Source organism: Salmo salar, chromosome ssa20 (genome assembly GCF_905237065.1).
Source record: "Salmo salar chromosome ssa20, Ssal_v3.1, whole genome shotgun sequence".
Classification (NCBI taxonomy): domain Eukaryota; kingdom Metazoa; phylum Chordata; class Actinopteri; order Salmoniformes; family Salmonidae; genus Salmo; species Salmo salar.
Window position 1 is genome coordinate 6,926,706 of NC_059461.1, and position 24,926 is coordinate 6,951,631.

The following is a 24,926-nucleotide window of genomic DNA, read 5'->3' on the forward strand; positions in this document are numbered from 1 at the left end:
CTCTGTGTGTAGTATGACTCTGATACAGGAAGTCAACTGAAAACTGACTCTGTAATAGGACTTTCTCATCTATTCCCCAAAGGGACATCTCTGAATTCAAGCTTTTCCTATCCAACTATGAAAACCTATTCCGTTCCCCGATGTACAGTATGTTCCAGCACCTGGCCAGTCACAATCTGTAGATTGTCCCTCTTAAGATTTCCCATTATGGGACAAAATCATGGGCATAGTTCTTGAGGTTGGGGTTATTCTCAATAGGACATAACCATATAATACTTGCTTTTATTGTTTATGGTACAAAACCATGGGCATAGTGAACACAGACATTCAATGTCATTTCAAACCAAGCAGTCTGAGTGGGAGAAAAGGCCTCTTCTCATTAATTTGATTGTGATGTGCGCATTTACTCCGGTAATGTAAAATCATCTTGTGCTCTCATTCCAGCGTTCAGGCATTGCACATGTTTTATATCTTGTGACCCTGTGTAAAGAAGAGATGTCTTTAAACAGCCAGATGGAGAGGATGTGGGGTCCTTAAATTACTGCATAATGTCTTTAATCATTTCCATCTCACTGAATGAATAGCTATGAAAATGTATTTGCATATGGATCTGCAAATTATACATCCTTATGATAACACTAGGGGCTCCATGGTCTAAATGTAATTGGATATTCTTCTAAATAACACTCAGTGGAGTTCAGGCCCAAAAATTAAATCAGGAAATCCATAAATGTGTTATTCCCGGTATTTCATATCCCTTCCAGATACCGGCTCACCCGGATCTCCGTGGACAACGCTGCGGGACCCTATCGGAATCACACCGTCGTTTTCCTGGGCTCGGAGAAGGGGATCATTCTGAAATTCCTGGCCAAGATGAACAGCGGTTTGCTGAATGACAGTCTCTTTCTGGAGGAGCTCAACGTGTATAACCCGGAGAAGTGTGTATTCCATTAGCCAGCCATGCTACCTAAACCAGCAGCACTACCCCAGCCCACCAGATGGCTACTCTATCATTTAAAGCGTTTCATCAGGTTGCACTGCACTGACCACAGCTCTTAAATTAAAGAGCCGGCCCTGGAGCTTCAGTAACGGGGGCTCTGACCGCAAAGCTTTACTCTTACAAATGCAGGATGATTAAAGAAAACAGAGAGGGACTGCGTTAGTCTTTAAAGCCAGACTGAGATCTCTCCTTAATACATTATGAAGGGGCTTTTGGAATATTTGGAATGGAAGTAAATGAGGGAAAAATCTGCCTGGGACCTTGCCAATGCAAATATTTACATGACAGGCCTGATGATGGGGTAGAGTCAGTGTGTGGGGATGAGAGGCAGGGCTTTTAAGGTGACGGGCGTTTGTTATCCAACATCGTAGCGTCACGTGACATGGGTGGGTGTGGAAAAAGTAAGAGCCCCCTCTTTCCCTCTCCCCCCTGTCCTCGTAGCATAGGCAGAGCAGTCTCTGGCCCGCAACCATCTGGCCCGAGTGGATAGCTCAAGTGACTTGCTGGGTTGGATCAGGATCTGGGTTTGCCCACCGCGCACTATATAGTGTAGATGGACTATAAGCTCTAATTGAGGGCTCTAATGCAGGGCTGGAGGTAAATCCCTCCTCTGGGGTAGATGGATGCTCTGCACAGGGGGATTAGCGTGGGGCTCTCTTATACCCCGCAGACAAAGACACTTGGGTGGGGCTTTGAGCTCCTATCAACAAAGACTGGAGCTGTTTTAAATGCGCTCTTAGTGTTGACAACTCATGCCATCCATCTGTCTGTCTGTCTCGCTCTCTGCCTTGTCGCTAACTCTAACTCCCCATCCAGGTGCAGCATCGATGGTGTGGACGACAAACGTATCGTCAGCATGCAGATCGACAACCAGGGCCACTCTCTGTTTGTGGCCTTCACCTCCTGTGTGGTCAAGGTGCCTCTCTCTCGCTGTGAGAGGCATGGCAAATGCAAGAAGTATGTTTAGAAATAAAACCCTGAATCCATCCATTCTCTTAGATTCAGGACTTTTGTAATGCATTTGTAATGTCATAACTAATCAGTCTTCAGGAAAGTAAAAGAAAGGCTAATAAACGCTGTGATGAGAGCTGTGTGTGACTGTGGTGTGTTTCCTCCAGATCATGTATTGCCTCCAGGGATCCCTACTGCGGCTGGGTGTCCGAAGGAGCATGCAGACAGGTGGTGCTCGACCCAAAGTGCGTTCCTGCTCATTCCACTATCATACTATCAATTTCATGTACAGTAGTCATAATACAATCTGTGCCATATGATGACTGGTGACCTCAATGACTTCACTCTATCTATACAGTTGCAGTTTCTATGATTAGTCACATTTTTGTGGTGCTCTATATTTTCTTCTAGCTGAAATGGTCATTGGAAAGGCTGATGGAAGGAAAGGGATATTTGCTCTGGCGCTGAGGCTGGGACTGGGTCATCGGTTTGCGAGGAGGGGGTTGATGGTCACCATAATTTGTAGCTATATTTATGACACAGAACTAGATGCATTTTGAACAAACAGCATATGAGGTTTCTGTGGGTGGAAACCAATTTTACAGATGAAGTCATAATAAAGGAACAGCTTTTGATGTTAAATGAATTTAATCCCAGCCAAATGATTGGTCTCGCATGCTACATTACGATATCCTATTATTATTTCTAAAGCCTGGGCCTCTCGACTGTTCTGATTGAGTTTCCACTTTGGAAATTGAGTAGACAGAGGCATTAGGAGGTTAGATGACCTCACTTTTTACTGTACAATATTTCTAAGTGAGTGAGTGGGGATTCGAGAGCTATTATCTGTTGGTTTTGTGGCAAGCTATTGATAGCATTTGGACGGACACGTCCCAGTGTTTAACAAAAGGCCTTAATACGAACAGGCCCTGGAGAGACTAGGTTTCTCTCTCTCTCCCCCCTTTCGCTCTCTCTCCCCTCTCACTCTCCCCTCTCTCTTACCCCCCGCTCACGCTTTCTCTCTCTCTTTCCCCCTCTCTCTCGCTTTCTCTCTCTCTCTTTCCCCTCTCTCTCTCTCTCTCTCTCTCTCTCTCTCTCTCTCTCTCTCTCTCTCTCTCTCTCTCTCTCAATTCAATTAAATTCAATTTGCTTTATTGGCATGATGTAACAATGTACATATTGCCAAAGCTTATTTTGGATATTTACAATATATCTCTCTCTCTCACTCTCTCTTTCTCCCTCTCCACATCCATCTGGACTTGGGGGATGATTTGCCAGCTCTTTCATGTCAAGATGCCTCTTTTAATGTCTGAAAACAGATTGGTCCCTCGTCACCTGCATATTCCCCCTGAACAGCTTGCATATGATGTGGTTCTGCTGTTGACTACTCCTCCCCATGCTAACACCTGTACTATAGTATAATAACAGGTTCCCACTTGCACCTCCCTCTTGCGTATTCCCCGAGAAAGCTAATGCTAGATACATCGAGATCAGATTAAAAACTATGCAGCATGTGTGTGGAAAGGTTTTATGGTTTTGTTCATGCAACTGTGCGTCTGGTTTGTAACTAAATGTCTATGATAGGCAAATCAGATTAGGAGATACCAAGAGATGGATTTTGTTGTGCATTTCTTCTTTCTGCATTTCAGACCAAATTATTTGATTTAAGATCCTTCTTCTGGTTTGAAGCCTTGTAGACTGGCCTGTGTAGAGCATGATCCACGTTCTGATTGTGAGCAGTGATTTACGGAGTGTGGGCTGTCATCCGTGACTGTAATCTCTCTGACAGTTGGCCACTCTGTTTCACTGCATGGTTGGTGGTCCTTCAGGAGAGTCGGGTCTGAGCTGAGTATGGCTGGGAGAAAATGGCCTCTCTTTCACTAGAGCTGCCGCTGCCCTAGTGTCCACCTTCCTTTCTCCTCATTGGCCTGGCCCCTGGTCCCGATGTGTGTGATTAGATGATTGGACCGTAGATCTATATCGATAGTGATGGTAGACAGTCGGGTTGTCCTCCTGGCTGATTGTGCCTGTGCTTATCCTGTGTGAGTCCAGATCTGTCCAGGCCTGTGCTCAGTATTTCACCATGATGTCTCTGTTAATTATGCAGATCGGCCTTCGAGCAGGACGTGGAGCATGGCAACACAGATGGACTGGGAGACTGCCAAAGTAAGCAGGCCTCTTCCCTCTGTTGATCTGGGCTCAATGTGCCTCTGTCCTACAGGATAGGGACGGGTCTTTCACCCCACCACAAACAGCAGAAAATACACACATCACACACACACACACACACACACACACACACACACACACACACACACACACACACACACACACACACACACACACACACACACACACACACACACACACACACACAGCCCCATGCCTAGTTTAATAAAGGTTAAATAAAATAAAATTACATCACTAAAGAGGCCTATACAACAACTGTTTGTATAGACTAGAGTAGAGCACATACAGTGAGGGGAAAAAAGTATTTGATCCCCTGCTGATTTTGTACGTTTGCCCACTGACAAACAAATGATCAGTCTATAATTTGAATGGTAGGTTTATTTGAACAGTGAGAGACAGAATAACAACAAAAAAGTCCAGAAAAACACATGTCAAAAATGTTATAAAATGATTTGCATTTTAATGAGGGAAATAAGTATTTGACCCCTCTGCAAAACATGACTTAGTACTTGGTGGCAAAACCCTTGTTGGCAATCACAGAGGTCAGACGTTTCTTGTAGTTGGCCACCAGGTTTGCACACATCTCAGGAGGGATTTTGTCCCACTACTCTTTGCAGATCTTCTCCAAGTAATTGAGGCTGACGTTTGGCAACTCGAAACTTCAGCTCCCTCCACAGATTTTCTATGGGATTAAGGTCTGGAGACTGGCTAGGCCACTCCAGGACCTTAATGTGCTTCTTCTTGAGCCACTCCTTTGTTGCCTTGGCCGTGTGTTTTGGGTCATTGTCATGCTGGAATACCCATCCACGACCCATTTTCAATGCCCTGGCTGAGGGAAGGAGGTTCTCACCCAAGATTTGACGGTACATGGCCCCATCCATCGTCCCTTTGATGCGGTGAAGTTGTCCTGTCCTCTTAGCAGAAAAACACCCCCAAAGCATAATGTTTCCACCTCCATGTTTGACGGTGGGGATGGTGTTCTTGGGTGGGGATGGCATTCCTCCTCCTCCAAACACGGCGAGTTGAGTTGATGCCAAAGAGCTCCATTTTGGTCTCATCTGACCAGAACACTTTCACCCAGTTGTCCTCTGAATCATTCAGATGTTCATTGGCAAACTTCAGACAGGCATGTATATGTGCTTTCTTTAGCAGGGGGACCTTGCGGGCGCTGCAGGATTTCAGTCCTTCACGGCGTAGTGTGTTACCAATTGTTTTCTTGGTGACTATGGTCCCAGCTGCCTTGAGATCATTGACAAGATCCTCCCGTGTAGTTCTGGGCTGATTCCTCACCATTCTCATGATCATTGCAACTCCACGAGGTGAGATCTTGCATGGAGCCCCAGGCCGAAGGAGATTGACAGTTCTTTTGTGTTTCTTCCATTTGCGAATAATCGCACTAACTGTTGTCACCTTCTCACCAAGCTGCTTGGCGATGGTCTTGTAGCCCATTTCAGCCTTGTGTAGGTCTACAATCTTGTCCCTGACATCCTTGGAGAGCTCTTTGGTCTTGGCCATGGTGGAGAGTTTGGAAACTGATTGATTGATTGCTTCTGTGGACAGGTGTCTTTTATACAGGTAACAAGCTGAGATTAGGAGGACTCCCTTTAATAGTGTGCTCCTAATCTCAGCTCGTTACCTGTATAAAAGACACCTGGGAGCCAGAAATCTTTCTGATTGAGAGGGGGTCAAATGCTTATTTCCCTCATTAAAATGAAACATCTATTTATAACATTTTTGACATGCGTTTTTCTGGATTGTTTTGTTGTTATTCTGTCTCTCACTGTTCAAATAAACCTACCATTAAAATTATAGACTGATCATTTCTTTGTCAGTGGGCAAACGTACAAAATCAGCAGGGGATCAAATACTTTTTTCCCTCACTGTAGCTCTGTGTTAGTTTCTGGTTAATACCAATTAATTAGAAGAAAACAATAAAACGAACACTTCACAATCCTTTAACCAGAGAAGCACTATAGATCACAATAGATAAGAATTCCTATTTTCAGTTACGTTCTTCAATTACTTTAAAGAGATGAATGAAAAGCTATTGAATGATCATGCCAATGTATCATTCATCTTGCAGCTTTAGCTTTTGCTCTTTGAAAACATTAACACATCTTTCCTTTGACTTTTTAGATACGTTTGTGGCCCTCAACGGTAAGTAACCACACTAAATTAACAAGATGATACCTACCCTCAACCTTATTTATTTTCAGCTCTTTACTTCTAGCAATTCTTTGCTCTCACCGAAATGAAACCCTGCCCACTATTTCACAGGAGACTAAATGAATTGAGCTTTAATTTAATTCATTTCTTTTCTTTCTGTAGATGTTCTGTCCAGTCCTCAAGGTCATGAAAGGGCTCGCCAGGGTCATGAAAGGGCTCGCCATGGTCATTTTCCTTTTGTTTTCCCCCAGTCTGTTTTAACGTGTAGTACTGTAGCTTCTAGCGCCCTCCCTAAATCCACTCCCTAGTGTTCAGAGTCCAGACCTTCTCTCCCCTCCACCCTCCTCCTGCCCTGGCCTGCTCTGCTGTGAAAGATCCCTAGACTGCAATGCAATAGTATTGATTTGTCCTGACCTTTTATTCCCTAATTGGATGGATCTTGTTGTTAATAGAAAAGGCCTCTGAGGTTCACTGTGGTTGACTGTGTTTATGCTTGATTCTTGGTGCTGGTTGATTGAAACCATTTCCCCCCCAGGCTTATGAAGAAAAATTATAAACAGTCTTGGTTAGCCTGCAGTGATGTCACAGTCTTCCATTGCACCTCACACATCACACTTGAGCTGTTCAAGATTCACACTCCCATAAGGAATGACAAGAATAGCAATTTTTTTGAAGTCATTCCAGAAATACCCCCCACACTCCTTCTTTTCTACCCCCTGTATTTCTCCCCCATTTCCCCCATTTCTTCCTGTCAGATTTCGGGTCAAATACAAAGCGTTTGCTATTTCAATGCAGCTCAACAGTAGTGTGTTTATTCTCCCCAAGGTCTGACTGTGTTTTTGAGGCAGTCAAACCCAGGCATTTCAGGTTCCGACGCAGACTGTTGATATAATATTTAAATGCAACTGCAAATGCCCCCCCCAGACAAGCCACTGCCTCTAATTAATTTATAAAAAAAGGTATCTGCACAAGTCGGCAGTTTCGGATTTTCTTTTCCAAGGAGCTGATCCTCCGACTCCGTATGTGTGTCATCTGCCTGAATTGCACTTCCCCTGGCCGTGGAAAATGAATTATAAAATAGTCCTGTCACGCTAATCTCTCAGCCCACGGTGCATTGTTAAATAAATCATTTTAATTATTGCCACGCGGAGACTGCGGGGCTGTTGTGCATGGAAGACCAACAGCAACAATCCCGGCCCACTACCACCACTCCCCCTCCCCCACCAGCCTCTCTATCCACAACCACCACTCATGAGAAAGCGTGTTAAAATGGTTTACTGTGAGCTGGCCTGATTAACATACGAGCTGTTGATTACAGTATGGTCGCTCACCGCCTGGGAGTAGCCTCAAATTATTGCTCTAAACAGGAGAGACGTGGGGATGGTAATGTGATAATGTGATTTATATGGTTTTATTGTCAGAGGAGCTACCAAAGTATACAGACTGGAACTTAAGGCGGAGGTAGAACGATATTGATATAACATAGAAAAATAACGGAGTATGGTAGGGTCTAATTTTAGTCCTGTTTTAACTGTGGCCAGCGATAGGCCAGAAGTGCATGGTGTCATTAAGGAGTGTAATCAGAAGGGTAATTTAGGTTAGAGGACATTAATATCTTACCCCTCATGATTAATTTGGTCTTGAAGTTGGGCTTTTTCAAAACGCTCTACTAAATATAGCTGATAGATTGACATTGAAACGTAACGGGTAGAGGAGAGCCTGGGACGTGAAGAGAAGGGAGGATTGTTAGGGAGGGATAGGGCTTTTTCTTGCTCTTCATATCAAAGGTATGCTTCCCTGAGGAGATTGTGTGAGAGGCGGTTCAGTTCTTGCCAGCAGCAGCGTGACATGTGAGTGAGGAAAGGAAAGGTTCTCCTCTCCTCAGAGACTCTCTATCGCTCCCTTCCTGCAAGGTCACAGCTCCCTAGAGATACAGGGTCCAGCAATCAGTTGTCCAGGGTCGCCTCACTAGGCAGGCAGGCACACTGTCTTGTAGCTTCTCACAGCCCATCTGCTCCTCGTGTGTGTGTGTGTGTGTGTGTGTGTGTGTGTGTGTGTGTGTGTGTGTGTGTGTGTGTGTGTGTGTGTGTGTGTGTGTGTGTGTGTGTGTGTGTGTGTGTGTGTGTGTGTGTGTGTGTGTGTGTGTGTGTGTGTGTGTGTGTACATCTGTGTGAGAGAGAGTGTGAGGAGAGTTAACATGTGTTGTGTCCGGCAGGCCATCCCACCCTCCCATTCCCCACTACGGCCCATCCTCCTGCAGGAGGACCACTGGGTCGGGGCGGCATGGTGGAGCAGGCGGACACCCCCATGCCCTCAGATAACAGGGACCCCTATATGGCAGTGCCCTCTCAGACCCAGCAGGATGCCAATGGTAAGCCTTGGAATAGAAAAGTCAATTTCTCCTGTGGCAGGGATGAGATTTACTGTGTCTGCTTCCAGCTGACTAGCCCGGAACTGAAACAGTGTCAGGAGAGAACAAATTGCCACGCCCCGGAGAGAGAGATTTATTCAACAAAGACTCTAATGTCCCTGAGGAGATGTAATATACAGACCATTACGCTTGAGGAAAAAAGGGAAGATTTTCACTGTATTTATTTCCACAAGAAGATGGCCCCAGTTTTATCTTGTCCAGGGACATGACATTGAATGCCCTTTTTTGCTGTCTTAACATCCCAGCTGGCTCAAGGTCACTTTAAACCCAGACACATAAAGATGCCGGGAGAAAACACAGACATGATTACACTGGCATGATCAATGCCATGTACCGTAATAGAGCGGGAAAACCATTACAAGTCCCATTACACCAAATGTAGTGTCTCGTTGGTACATTACCTGAGTCATCTTCTTAGATAAGTGGTTGCCATGAGTAGATATTGATAATCAATAAGGATGATTAGAGGTGACCGGTGGCCTCATAGATATCCACAAAACACACACACACACACCAATGAGGAGTACAGCTAGAGGAAGGTGTGTGTTAGGGTGAGGTCATCAGGGAGGAGGAGTCTATCTCTCTCTCTGGTACGTGGCAGTGTGTGAGGTCTCTGGGGTTGTACTGTAGGGATGGGTCACAATTCTCCACCCTTCTCCTGAAGTGAGCACTTCCCATTACAGATTTGAAAGCATTGGTGAAAATATTGACTAGAGGGAGTTTCCTCCATTGTCATTGTCACCATCCATGATGGAAATTGTGAGAAAAGACTGGAAGGGTGGAGAATGGTGATGCAGTCTAGGTGAAGCTCAGTGAGCTAGCTGTCTCTCTCCTGTCGCTCTCCTCTCTGGAAGCTGGAAGCAGACACCTGTAGGCAGACCAGACAGACACAATGGTGGCAGAGAATACAGCATGCTTAAACAGCATCACCGTGGTGTTGCTACCCTCGTTGCTGTTACCTGGGTCCTGGCTGGCCCCGTCCATCATGGCAACCGAGTTAACAGCAACAAGGGCTCACATTCAAACTCAAGCTTCTCACAGTATTTTTTTCTATTTTCTTTTCAACGTCACTTTTGCAGCTTGTCTCTGTATTATCAGTTCAGTTTCATCTGTAGCTGCTTTTCTTATATGAAAGTGAGCTCTGATGATATTGTCTGTTTTGGTTCTGTGACTGTTTGCATGGCTTGGTTTTTAAACTCTGGTTTGACTATTTATGTTCTTGCTTGGATTACTTTGATGTATTAAGCTCCGTTTTGCCTTCATGCAGCTTAAACCATCGCTGCATGGCAATTGAGCACCACTTTCAACAGTACTCATCTCCTTATGTCCTTATCCCTCTCCCATGTGCAGGTGCATTTCTCTTCTCATTCCTAGCTCCAGGTGCCAAATGTACTGTGAAAACATAGTGCTGAGTGCCAATCTAACACATTAAGGTTATAGGGTATGACATCCACTGTCTCAAAGCATAACCTCCATCTTAGCCTCCATCTTAGCCAAATGAACATGAATACTGAACATACAGTACAGGGAAATCTGAATTCTTCATCACCAGATGTTTTGGAACTAAATGTGGTTGCATTGACATTCATTAAAAAAATTAAACAATAAATATTGCAGATGTATAACTCCCCAAATTCTGAGCCCCCAGATTCATCCTTGCTTGCAATTAAAATGATATAAAAGTCCAACTTTCTATTTTGAAGCTCACTCATTTGTGGGATCTGTTAATGAATATTACAGTACCAATATGTATTAGGGCAACACATTGGAATGATTAGAATGGTAAAATAATGAGTATCCGCACTGTGGATATTTAATAGTTCACCCTCTGCCAGAAAAGAGCACCAATGTTGCTTGGTGGCCATTGCTGTCCCAGTACATTTGAGCACCGTTGTGTCTGGGCTCATCTATCCGTGTGATATCCCACCTCTCCCTCCCGCGACCCTCCCTCCCCCTCTACCTCCCCCCGCACCACCATCTGCTACCATTGTGAACAGTCTCCCTTCCACAGGACCTTTCATCTGTCGAGATGGAATGTTCCAAGGCTGTACCTTATGTAGTGCAAATTTATTACTAACCATATTTATAGAGCATCCTACCCTCTACCAACTGAAGTCATATCTATCTATCTATCTATCTATCTATCTATCTATCTATCTATCTATCTATCTATCTATCTATCTATCTATCTATCTATCTATCTATCTATCTATCTATCTATCTATCTATCTATCTATCTATCTATCTATCTATCTATCTATCTATCTATCTATCTATCTATCTATCTATCTATCTATCTATCTATCTATCTATCTATCTATCTATCTATCTATCTATCCCCTGTCTGAGGCAATGAGTCCCGTCCTCCCCCTCTCTCCCTCTGCCCCGTCGACCTGTGGCCATCTCTGTGTGTCTCTCCAATTTATGGGTTCATTACCAAAGCTATCCAGACCGGGCGAGTGGGAAGGTGGGAAGGGGAGGGAGGGAGGGAGGGAGGAGGAATTCTCTCCCGTCGCTCTGTGGCCTTGGTCGTCTGTTGCACAGTCACTGTTCTAATCCCTCCATGGATACATATTTTGTGTTGTATTGTTTAACCTCATGAAGTTACACAGGAGCATCATTGGATATGTTTAGACAGGCAGCCCAATTCTGATGTTTTTTCACTACCTTCAGTGTTGGTATTTTACACCTGGAATAGACAGACAGTTAGCCAGTTGCATCTTGATCGGTTATTTTCAGCTTCAGTTGACTGGCACCTGTGTACCAAGGAGAGTGGCATGATAGAGGCACAACCTTGGAGTGGTGCCAATTACTGTGCCAAGATGTCATTTCAGTTTGAACACTCACCATTATCAGGCTGGAAAGTCTACTAGGAAACTCTGAATAAAGGGAATAATATAAATTAGGTCCTCACTGCTCAGCGATCTAATTTCCTGTATTGTAATGTCTAAATAACAAAATTACTCAGGAAGCCTCCGATTGTATATACTGTAATGTAATATTTAGGTGAACTGGGATGATATGCCATCTCCTATTGAGTCTATATACAGTACGAGTCAAAGTTTGGACACACCTACTTATTCAAAAGTTTTTCTATATTTTACTATTTTCTACATGTTAGAATAATAGTGAAGATATCAAAACTATGAAATAACACATATTGAATCATGTAGTAACCAAAAAAGTGTTAAATAAATCAAAATATATTTTATATTTGAGATTTTTCAAAGTAGCCACCCTTTGCGTTGATGACAGCTTTGCAAATTCTTGGCACTCTCTCAACCAGCTTCATGACTAGAGGGAGTCACCTAGAATGCATTTCAATTAGCAGGTGTGCCCTGTTAAAAGTTAATTTGTGGAATTTCTTTCCTTCTTAATATGTTTCAGCAAATCAGTTGTGTTGTGACAAAGTAGGGGTGGTATATAGAAGATAGCCTTATTTGGTAAAAGACCAAGTCCATATTATGGCAAGAACAGCTCAAATAAGCAAAGAGAAATGACAGTCCATCATTACTGTAAGACATTTCTTCAAGTGCAGTTGCAAAAACCATCTAGCACTATGATGAAACTGGCTCCCATGAGGACCGCCACAGGAAAGAAAGACCCAGAGTTATACGTTCATTAGAGTTACCAGCCTCAGAAATTGCAGCCCAAATAAATGCTTCAAGTAACAAACACATCTCAACATCAACTGTTCAGAGGAGACTGCGTGAATCAGGCCTTCATGGTCGAATTTCTGAAAAGAAACCACTGCTGAAGGACACCAATAATAAAAAGAGACTTGCTTGGACCAAGAAACACGAGCAATGGACATTAGACCGGTGGAAATCTATCCTTTGGTCTGATGAGTCCACATTTTAGATTTTTGGTTCCAACCGCCGTGTCTTTGTGAGGCGCACAGTAGGTGAACGGATGATCTCCACAGGTGTAGTTCCCACCGTGAAGCATGGAGGAGGAGGTGTGATGGTGTGGGGGTGCTTTTCTGGTGATGCAGTCTGTGATTTATTTTGAGTTCAAGGCACACTTAACCAGCATGGCTACCACAGCATTCTGCAGTGATACACCATCCCATCTGGTTTGCGCTTAGTGGGACTATCATTTGTTTTTCAACAGGACAATGACCCAACACACCTCCAGGCTGTGTAAAGGCTATTTAATCAATAGGGCGAGTGATGGAGTGCTGCATCAGATGACCTGGCCTCCACAATCACCTGACAACCCAATTGAGATGGTTTGGGATGAGTTGGACTGCAGAGTGAAGGAAAGCAGTCAACAAGTGCTCAGCATATGTGGGAACTCCTTCATTACTGTTGGAAATGCATTCCAGGTGAAGCTGTTTGAGAGAAGAGTGTGCAAAGATGTCATCAAGGCAAAGGGTGTCTACTTTGAAGAATCTAAAATCTAAAATATATTTTGATTTGTTTAACACATTTTTGGTTACTACATGATTCCATATGTGATATTTCATGGTTTTGATGTTTTCACTATTATTCTACAATGTAGAAAATAGTAAAAATCAAGAAAAACCCTTGAATGAGTAGGTGTGTCCAAACTTTTGACTGGTACTATATGTTTCATTTCTTTAGACTTCTCAGAAATATTGGTTGCAGAAGTCTGAAAAAATTATCTGACCTGTTACTTTTACTTTTGAGCCTTTTATGTGAAGCTTCAAGCCACGGGTTTCCTTTCTCCCAATTAGCTTGCATTATGTTGCCCCTCTAGGTTGTCCTTTTCCTTTGCATCAGAGACCACATACAGTACAGTGCCTCTGCATCCTCTTTGTCTTTTTCTAAGGTGGTCTTACATTTAAACCCAAGTCGCTCTCTTTAAATTATTCACCGTAAATTGCACTGCAATTAAATGAATGAATCATTTCCGCAGCATAAGTTTGATCTGAATAGATCATCACATGCTTAGCTTGAGCACAATGTTCTTGATCATAAATCGGTGGTCTTTCAGTTGTAATTCTTTGACAAAATTAGTTGTTATATGTGCATAGGTGCATGTAGCCATGACTCCAAGGCTGATGTGAAAAGATCTGATGTGATTGGTCAAAAGACCAATTAGTGGAAAAAAATATTAAAATTGGGCTGCCTGTGTAAACACAGCCAACAGAGAAGGATATATGCCCAATCAACTAGAGCACATGTGTCAAACTCAAGGCCCATTCAATACGGCCTGCGGAGGGTTAAAAAAATTATAATTGGGACTAAAATCAAATGGAAACTGAAGAAATTTGATTGGACTTACATCTCTTCACTCTGGATAGTCAGGGAGTATCGATTATTTAACATTTTTTATAGATTACTATTTTTTTGACAGCAAAGAAATGTAAAGAATTTTCAGTGGGGCCCTCCGGACCTATGTAAAGACCGAATACTGCTCACGGGCAAAATGAGTTTGACACCCCTGAACTAGAGAGATAGCCTTTCCGAGCCGCCAACTAAAGAGTTTCATATACATATATTGTGTAGCTTAGCAGAGAGAATATGTAAATACAGTCATATTTGACTGTATATAGGTGTACAGTAATTGTGTATGAATTCAGTGAAGTCTCCAATATGCCCATAACAACTCCTATCATGAATCGGTTTATGGTCAAGTGTTTCCTTTTACATTGGCTCTTGGTGGACAAAGCATGTCTTGAGGGTATGCTTGGATGTTGAAAGGATCTGTACATTGGTATCCTCTGCCGAGTACCCAACAACCGGATGTTCCGGTTTTCAGAGGAAAATGGAAAGAGAGCCTGTGGCACGTCTTTCGCATTTGGACGTTAACAAGGCGGCACTCCATCTTAACTCCTCCTCCACATTTACTGGATTGGTTCAACAGTGCAGAAGAGAACCTCCCCCAACAGTTTTTTTTTCTTCTTGTCAAGATCAGTATGTAGGAGATCTAGTTTCAGACGTTTCTTTTTTGCCTGTTACAGTGCTTTCAGAAAGTATTTACATTCTGTGACTTTTTCAAAATGTTGTACAATTCACCTTTCAGGAGGACAACAACCTAAAACACAAGTGAATGTTCCTGAGTGGCCGAGTTACAGTTTTGACTTAAATATATTTGAAAATCGATAGCGAGACCTGAAAATGGTTGTCTAGCAATGATTAACAAACAATTTGACAGAGCTTGAAGAGTTTTGAAAAGAATAATGGGCAAATGTTGCACAATCCAGGTGTGGAAAGCTCTTAGACTTACCCAGAAGTTTAGGCAGCAATGGTAGTGGCAACAAACAGTGACAGACAAAATTGTTCCTTATTTCATAAAATCAGCTAATTAGTGAAGTTCCATTTCCTAATAAACATCCCTGGACAAACACCCCTAATGTATACAATAATCAATCCCTAAAATATACAAGACAATCACAATATGATACACAATAGGCATGAAAAGGCAGCAGACCATAGCATGCTATCCCAGGCATTTTCTTCTCACCCACGTACTGTAGTCTTACGACTCACTTTTGAGACATGCTACTATTTAGCAAATTTTTCAGTGAGAACTTCAAACTGCCTATGGAGGTTATACGTTTCAAATTCTTGGAAGACTACTCCAAAGAATAGTAGCTGAGTACAAAAAGGTTTCTTTCCCCATACCACTAATACATCTAAAAGGAACAACGTCGGTTTCACTCCTTCTAGTGGAATAGTTATGGTTATCCCGGGCCAAGTTAAAGTAGTTACATACAGTGCATTTGGAAAGTATTCAAACCCCTTGACTTTTTCCACATTTTGTTACGTTACAGCCTTATTCTAAAATTGATTAACCTGTTATGGCTTGATCCCGTTAGCGGGATCAATATGACGACAGCCAGTGAAAGTGCAGGGCGGCATATTCAAAACAACAAAAATCTCATAATTAACATTTCTCAAACATACAAGTATTATACACCATTTTAAAGATAAAATTCTCCTTAATCCAACCACAGTGTTTGATTTCAAAAAGGCTTTACGGCGAAAGCATAACATTAGATTATGTTCTTCATCAGATGACACTCCCAGGACTCAATGTTACAAAATACATGTATGTTTTATTCGATAAAGTTCATATTTATATCCATAAACCCCATTTTACATTGGCGCGTGATGTTCAGAACATGTATTGCCTCCAAAACTGCCAGTGAATGAGCACATCAATTTGCAAAAATACTCATCATAAACGTTGATAAAATTTACAACAGTTATTGAAAGAATTATAGATACACTTCTCCTTAATGCAACCGCTGTGTCAGATTTTAAAATAGCTTTATGGCGAAAGCACATTTTTCAATATTCTGAGTACAGAGCTCAGCCATCAAAACAAGCTATACAGTTACCCGCCAAGTTCTGGAGTCAACTAAACTCAGAATTAGTATTATAAATCTTCACTTACCTTTGATGATCTTCGTCGGAATGCACTCCCAGGACTCCCACAAGAAATGTTATTTTTGTTCCCAAATACCTCCGTTTTGTTCGCACGTTCAGATCACTAATCCAAAGGCGAGCGTAAAACCAGAGACAAAAAGTCAAATAGTTCCATTACCGTTTGTAGAAACATGTCAACCGATGTTTACAATCAATCCTTAGGGTCTTTTTAACATAAATCTGCGATAATATTCCAACCGGACAATAGCGTATTCATTACAGAGGAAAAAGAAGGAGCGTCATGCCTGCGTGCTTGCGCAGTAAACAACTCGTTGGTCCCAGGCTTGAGACAGCTCTTATTCTCTGCCCAGTAACAGTAGAAGCATAAAACAAGGTTCTAAAGACTGTTGACACCTAGTGGAAGCCTTAGGAAGTGCAAAATGACCCCACAAACATCAGCATTTGTGGGTTCGATTACAGGCTCAAAATGGCCAGAAACAAAGAACTTTCTTCTGAAACTCGTAAGTCTATTCTTGTTCAGAGAAATTAAGGCTATTCCATGCGAGAAATTGCCAAGAAACTGAAGATCTTGTACAACGCTGTGTACAACTCCCTTCACAGAACTGCACGAACTGGCTCTAACCAGAATAGAAAGAGGAGTGGAAGGCCCCGGTGCACAACTGAGCAAGAAGACAAGTACATTAGAGTGTCTAGTTTGAGAAACAGAAGGCCAACATCCTGGAGTCGCCTCTTCACTGTTGACGTTGAGACTGGTGTTTTGCGGGGACTATTTAATGAAGCTGCCAGTTGTGGACTTGTGAGGTGTCTGTTTCTCAAACCAGACACTCTAATGTACTTGTCCTCTTGCTCAGTTGTGCACCAGGGCCTCCCACTCCACTTTCAATTCTGGTTAGAGCCAGTTTGCACTGATCTGTGAAGGGAGTAGTATACAGCGATTTACGAGATCTTCAGTTTCTTGGCAATTTCGCACATGGAATAGCCGTCATTTCTCAGAACAAGAATAGACTTATGAGTTTCAGAAGAAAGTTATTTGTTTCTGGCCATTTTGAGCCTGTAATCGAACCCACAAATACTGATGTTCCAGATACTCAATGAGTCTAAACAAGGCCAGTTTTATTGCTTCTATAATCAGAACAACAGTTTTCAGCTGTGCTAAGATAATTGCAAAAGGTTTTTCTAATGATCAATTAGCCTTTTAAAATGATCAACTTGGATTGGCTAACACAACGTGCCATTGGAACACAGGAGTGATGATTGCTGATAATGAGCCTCTGTACGCCTATGTAGATATTCCATTAAAAATCAGTCGTTTCCAGCTACAATAGTCATTTACAACATTAACAATGACTACACTGTGTTTCTGATCAATTTGATGTTATTTTAATGGACAAAAAATTGGCTTTTCTTTCAAAAACAGCTACATTTCTAAGTGACCCCAAACTTTTGAACTGTAGTGTATCTGCATAGAGGAAAACGTCACATGTACAGGCAGATTTCAGATCATTTACAGTAGAAAGAAAAGTGGACCCAGCACACTCCCATGGGGTACCCCACAGTTCAAGGTTTTGTCCCATCCAACATCCACTATGTATTTTCTTCCTTGGAGATAAGAGCTAACCCATTTTATGGCTGAGTTGTTAAAGCCCATGGCTCTTAGTTTGATTAACCTCTATGGGCTAGGTGGGACGCTAGCGTGCCACCCGTGGTGCACTCCATCAACAGCAGGTGCATTTCAAGAGCGGCAAATTTGAATCCAAATAAATGTCAAAATTCAAATTTTTCAAACATACAACTATTTTACACCCTTTGAAAGATAAACATCTCCTTAATCTAACCACGTTTTACGATTTCAAAAAGGTTTTACGGCGAAAGCATAAATTTAGAGTATGTTAGGACAGTACATTTACAAGAGTTGCGTGTAGTGTTTTGTCAAGTCAAAGACAGGGTCACCAAAACCATAAAACCAGCTAAAATGATGCACTAACCTTTTACAATCTCCATCAGATGACACTCCTAGGACATTATGTTAGACAATGCATGCATTTTTAGTTCTATCAAGTTCATATTTATATCCAAAAACAGCGTTTTACTATGGCATTGATGTTGAGGAAATAGTTTCCCTCCAATAACCGGCAGTCAAGTCAGCGTCACAAATTAAATAATTAAAATTAGAAAACATTGGTAAAATATTATATTGTCATTTAAAGAATTATAGATTTACATCTCTTGAACGCAATCAACTTGCCAGATTTAAAAATAACCTTACTGGGAAATCACACTTTGCAATAATCTGAGCACTGCGCCCAGAAAAATACGCGTTGCGATACAGACTAGACGTCATGTTGGGGAGATCTAAAATCGAAAATACTATGTAAATAATCCATTACCTTTGATTCTCTTCATCAGATGTCACTTCCAGGTATCACAGGTCCATAACGAATGTAGTTTTGTTCAAAAAAGCTCATCATTTATGTCCAAAAATCTCCGTCTTGTTAGCACATGATCTAAGCCAGCCGGACTTCTCGTCATGAACGAGGGGAAAAAATATATTTCCGTTCGTTCAAACATGTCAAACGTTGTATAGCATAAATCATTAGGGCCTTTTTTAACCAGAACATGAATAATATTCAAGGTGGACGAATGCATACTCTTTTATAACGTATTGGAACGAGGGTACCCAACATGAACTCGCGCGCCAGGTGTCTAATGGGACATCATCGTTCCATGGCTCTTGTTCGGTCAGATCTCCCTCCAGAAGACTCAAAACACTTTGTAAAGGCTGGTGACATCTAGTGGAAGCAATAGGAAGTGCCAAAATATTCCTCAGCCCCTGTGTTTTTCAATGGGATAGGTTTAAAGGCAATACAACACATCAGGTATCCACTTCCTGTCAGAAAATGTCTCAGGGTTTTGCCTGCCAAATGAGTTCTGTTATACTCACAGACACCATTCAAACAGTTTTAGAAACTTTAGAGTGTTTTCTATCCATATATAATAAGTACATGCATATTCTAGTTACTGGGTAGGATTAGTAACCAGATTAAATCGGGTACATTTTTTTTATCCAGACGTGCAAATGCTGCCCCCTAGCCCTAACAGGTTAACAGAATCACGTGATCCACTGTATCAAATGCCTTTTAAAGATCTAGCATAACCATACCACAAACTTTCCCTCCATGGAACGTGATTTCTTGAAGCCAGCTTGGAGCTCATATACTGTAGTAGGTTATCTAAGGAACTATTCCTGTCAGTCTGCTTAAACAATCTTTTCCATGACCTTCAATAAAATACACAGGATTGAGACAGGCCGATAGTTTCCATGATCCAGTTTATTCCCTTTTTATATAGAGGAATGACCCTTGCAAGTTTTAGTTGACTGGTTAAAATTCCTAGTTTAAAAGACAGATTTACAATGTGAGTTATGCAGGGGGTGATAATTACCTCAGCATCTCTTAGAAATCTGGCACGAATGTTATCAAGGCCAATTCCATTGGCATGGTCAAGTTTTTTCAGCTTCTGTAGCACAGTTGACTCAGACACTTTTTCGATTAAAACTCGAAACTGCTGGGCTTGACTCTCCCCATCCAGGCTGTATCACATCCTGCCGTGATTGGGAGTCCCATAGGACGGCGCACAATTGGCCCAGCGGCGCCCGGGTTTGGCCGGGGTAGGCCATCATTGTAAATAAGAATTTGTTCTTAACTGACTTGCCTAGTTAAATAAAGGTTGAATATATATATATTTTATATAACAACCTGATTGACAAGGTAACTTGCTAAACAATGTGTTAGCTATAGTTGTGAAGTAGCTTTTCAGACTGTCTGCAACCATGGTCTTGTCTGATGTAACCTTTCCTCCAATGTCCAGGCTAAGATTTCGAGCTTTGTTCTTTAATCTGTTAGTGTAACCTAACAGCTTCAGACACATCAATATTTTACTCGGATTGTTCCTGTTCTCACCTATTTTGTCATTAAAACAATCTTTCTTGGCCTTCTCTATCATCCTGTTAGCCTCATTTCGTAATTTCTTATAGTCTATAAAAACGTAATCTGCCTTGGATTTCCTGAACTCCAGAAAGAGTTCATTTCTTAGCTTAATTGCCTTTAAAATGTTATTGTTTATCCATGGTTCTGTTCTTTGCTTAAAATTCATATTTTTTTTATCTGGAGCCAGCTTGTCAACAGCATCTAAAAACAATTATTTAAAATTGCCCCAGGCATTTCCACCTCATTGCATTTCAATACAGTAGACCAGTCCAATTTGCTCAAACAATTAACAAAAGCATCTGCACTATAGTTCTTCATAGACCACATTTTTATTGAGTTATGACAATTAAAAACTTTTTCTGAACCTTCCTACTACAAAAAATTATGGAATTATCACTGAGCCCATAGTTTACATTACATTTTAGTCATTTAGCAGACGCTCTTATCCAGAGCGACTTACAGTAGTGAATGCATACATTTCATTTTTCTTCTCCGTACTGGTCGCCCATGGGAATTGAACTAACAACCCTGGCGTTGCAAACACCATGCTCTACCAACTGAGCCACACAGGACCACACTGAGCCACACGGGACCATACATCTACACTGTTTGACATCCTTGATCTATCCAACACCAACACAAGGTCAAGGATGGTTTGGGTAGAAGGGCAGACCCTGGTGGGCTCATTAATCAGCTGGTGTAAGGCAAACAGATTAAAACAATTATTAAAAGCTTTAAAAGTAACATTGTCCTTTTTAAGCATGTCTGTATTAAAATCACCAGTAACAATAACCTCTGATTTACCAAAATCTGTACAGTTAGAGCAAGTCACCTCCAACAATTCATAAAACTGGTCTTGTAGTCTGTAACAGGTTCTGACTATAATGGGTTTACATTTTGGTAATAGAATGTCCAGCGACACAGCTTCAGTCTCATCATGGCTTAAAACTAAATCTGTAGTTGAACCCAATATTTGATCTTACATAAGTACAAACTCCCCCGATTTGCGATTGCGGTCTATTCTAATTACTATATAATTTTTATTTTCAATCTCAGCGTTTTTTATCGAACTATCTAGCCATGTTTCAGTAAAGCAAAGCACTCCCACCTTAGAGTTACTGGAGAGTAGGCGAATTTCCTTGATCTTGGGAGGTTAGTACATTGGTAATGCCTGAGTTGGGTGGTGAGATAATAGCATTAACTAGTTTTTGCTGATTCATCCATATAATACAGATGCGGAATAGATCCAAATGGTGTGAACATAGTTAGCTGGATGTGATGGTCTGCCTTTTCCTCCAAGTTGAAAAGACAACCATGACCACAACCGTAATCTTTGAACACAGAAATGAGTTCTCTCCAAGGCATGGTAGATGTACTGTAACCTCAAAGCATTTCCTTTTATCCTCCCTTCGTCAACGGGGTATGTACTGTGTTTTGTGTTTGCACCATTTAGTCTTTCAGCGAGTGGCAGTGACACATCAGTGAACACATTTCAGTGAGATTGAGATTTTATCATTTTCAGACAATGCCTGTGTATGTAGAGGTTACAGCTCTGGACAACCATGCTATGAAGTACAAGTGGCTTTGAAGTCTGCCCAGACAAAGTAGGCAGTATAAGCAACAACAGGGTTCCACTAGCTACACAGATTAAAAGATTGTCTATGAGAATGTTCACACATCTCTGTCACACTAGATGACAATGTTTCTCATTTACAAGGAAGTGCTGGGTTGTTTAGACACGTAGGAATGCGTATTAAATATCTGTGTTAAGGCTTTTGGAGATATGAAATTCAAATTAGATTGTTGGACAGGAAATGTATTCTCCTGGTGGCTATTCACACTGTAATCTGACAATGAGAGTCAAAACTAGATTATATAAGTCACCTTGGATAAGAACACATTTTTAGGCAATGAATAATTAAAATAGCTTTACAGTGCCTTCAGAAAGTATTCACACCCCTTGACTTTTTCCACATTTTGTTGTGTCACAGCCTGAATTTAAAATTTATTAAATTGAGATTTTATGTCACTGGCCTACACACAATACCCCATAATGTCAGTGGAATTATATCTTTTTTTAATTTTTACAAATGAATGAAAACTGAAAAGCTAAATAAGTATTAAACCCCTGTGTTATGGCAAGCCTAAATAAGTTCAGGAGTAAAAATGTCCTTAAGTTACATAATAAGTTACATAATAAATTGCATGGATATAAAGGAAACGGCTCAGGGATTTCACCATGAGGCCAATGGTGACTTTAAAATGGTTACAGAGTTTAATGGCTATGATAGGAGAAAATTGATGATGGATTAACAATGTTGTAGTTACTCCACTTCTAACATAAATGACAGTGTGAAAAGAAGGAAGCCTGTAGAGAATACAAATATTTCAAAACATGCATCCTGTTAGCAAAAAGATACTGAAGTAAAACTGCAACGAATGTGGCAAAGAAATTTACTTTATGTCCTGAATACAAAGTGTTATGTTTGGGGCAAACACAACACATCACCGAGCACCACTCATCATATTTCCAAGCATGGTGATGGCTGCATCATGTTATGGGTATGCTTGTCATCGGCAAGGAGTAGGGAGTTTTTTTAGGATAAAAAGAAACAGAATGGAGCTAAACACAGGCAAAATTCTAGAGGAAACCCTGGTTCACAATGCTTTCCAAAAGACACTGGGAGACAAATTCACTTTTCAGCGGGACAATAACCTAAAACACAAGGCCAAAGGTACACTGGAGTTGTACATTTTAATGTTCCTGAGTGTTACTGAGTGGCCTGGTTAAAGTTTTGTCTTAAATTGGCTTGAAAATCTATGGCTAGACTTGAAAATGACTGTCTAGCAATGATCAACAACCAACTTGACAGAACTTGAAGAGTTTTTAAAACAACAATGTGCAAATAATGTACAATCCAGGTGTGCTGTAATCACTACCAAAGGTGACTCAGGTGTTGTTTTTTTTACAAATGTTGGATTTTTTTCCCCACTTTGACATTAAATGGTATTTTGTGTAGATCGTTGACAAAAAATTACAATTAAATCCATTTGAATCCCACTTTGTAACACACCAAAATGTGGAAAAAGTCAAGGGTTGTAAAGTTACTGTAAATGTCGAGCCTCAACACTGTCCTTGATACTCTGGGGCTCAAGGTCATCCAAGAACATTCTAGTAGTAAAAAGTTGAATGTCAGTTTCCTTGATGAATGAGCCCTTCAAATGAATAAAGCCACCTTGATTTAAAAGACTGCCATCTTCGGATTTGTCTGAGGCCTAGTGTCCTTTATGGTTGCGCCCTCTTTGAAGTTAAGATGAGAAACAATTGACTTCATACATGAAAGATATAAATCTTCAAAGGTCTCGGGAGGCCTTGGGGTTGTTTTTAAATCCCCCCTAGTTGCTCTAGGCAGGGGAGCTATGTTTGATGGAGACCAAGTCACTGCTGGTTGAGAAATGCCTCCTCCTACACTGTGAGAAGACAGACTGCCAGCTCCACAGCACTCCTCTCTCAACAATGGATGCTTAGGTCTGACATTCTCAGCCGTCTGACTGTGTTGTTCTCAAGTCAAATCCAACTCTGTGAACTGCACCATTGTGGACGATTAATATGCTTCAATTCAATGTCACTAAAGTTTTCTAACAAAGTTTTCCATGCCCTTCCAAAAGTAAGCAAGTGAGACAGAGACATACGTATTTATGTTTTAGAAGGATTATAATGGAATAAGCCAGTACTGGCAGAAAACTGCTCATATACGGCACACGCATTTTTTTTTTACAACATATTTTAGAGCTGCTAACCTCAAGTGCTGTTTGGTTGTCTATTCGGCCCTATGTTTATCTGTAAGTCAAACGTTTCAGTCCAACACTTCTCAAATATAACAACATCTCCAGATGTAATTTCAGTCACAAGACATTAACTTAGAGACCACAGGCCTAAATTGGAGTGGAATGATGTTTTTAGAATTTTTTACAAATTAATCAAAAATGAAAAGCTGAAATGTCTTGAGTCAATAAGTATTCAGCCCCTTTATTATGGCAAGCCTAAATAAGTTCAGGAGTAAAAATGTGCTTAATTAACAAGTCTCATAAGTTGCATGGACTCACTCAATGTGCAATAATAGTGTTTGACATGATTTTTGAATGACCATCTCATCTCCATACCCCACACATACAATTAATTATCTGTAAGGTCCCTCAGTTGAGCAGTGAATTTCAAACACAGTTTCAACCACAAAGATGGGAGGTTATCCAATGCCTTGCAAAGAAGGGCTCCTATTGGTAGAACGGTACAAATAAAAAAAGCAGACATTGAATATCTCTTTGAGCATGGTTATTAATTACACTTTGGATGGTGTATCAATACACCCAGTCACTACAAAGATACAGGTGTCTTTCTTAACTCAGTTGCTGGAGAGGAAGGAAACCGCTCAGTGATTTCACCATGATGGTGACTTTAAACAGTTACAGAGTTTAATGGCTGTGATAGGAGAAAACTGAGGATGGCTCAACAACAACATTGTTGTTACTCCACAATACTATCCTAATTGACATAGTGAAAAGAAGGAAGCCTGTACAGAATAAAAAGATGTGGCAAAGCAATTCCCTTTTTGTCTTGAATACAAAGTGTTATGTTTGAGGCAAATCCAATACAACACGTTACTGAGTACTACTCTCCATATTTTAAAACATTGTGGTTACTGCATCATGTTATGGGTATGCTTGTAATCGTTAAGGACTGAGGAGTTTTTCTGGATTTTTTTTTTTAGGTAAGCACAGGCAAAATCCTAGAGGAAAACCTGGTTCAGTCTTCTTTCCACCAGACACTGGGAGATGAATTC

At 41.2% G+C, this 24,926-nt stretch overlaps 1 protein-coding gene across 6 annotated transcripts in view; it reads left to right on the forward strand.

Annotated features, from left to right (window-relative positions):
- LOC106580184 (semaphorin-6A) overlaps positions 1-24,926 on the forward strand; it is a 103,821-nt gene that overhangs the window by 73,851 nt on the left and 5,044 nt on the right. For 3 of the 6 annotated variants that reach the window (XM_014160958.2, XM_014160957.2, XM_014160956.2), the window contains 7 exons: positions 765-938; positions 1,817-1,957; positions 2,119-2,196; positions 4,059-4,117; positions 6,278-6,298; positions 6,470-6,532; positions 8,523-8,678. In XM_014160958.2, coding sequence (XP_014016433.1) covers positions 765-938; positions 1,817-1,957; positions 2,119-2,196; positions 4,059-4,117; positions 6,278-6,298; positions 6,470-6,532; positions 8,523-8,678 — 692 coding nt within the window. The remainder of the gene's footprint in view (positions 1-764; positions 939-1,816; positions 1,958-2,118; positions 2,197-4,058; positions 4,118-6,277; positions 6,299-6,469; positions 6,533-8,522; positions 8,679-24,926) is intronic. The other 3 variants (XM_014160961.2, XM_014160960.2, XM_014160962.2) reach the window with 3 other exon arrangements.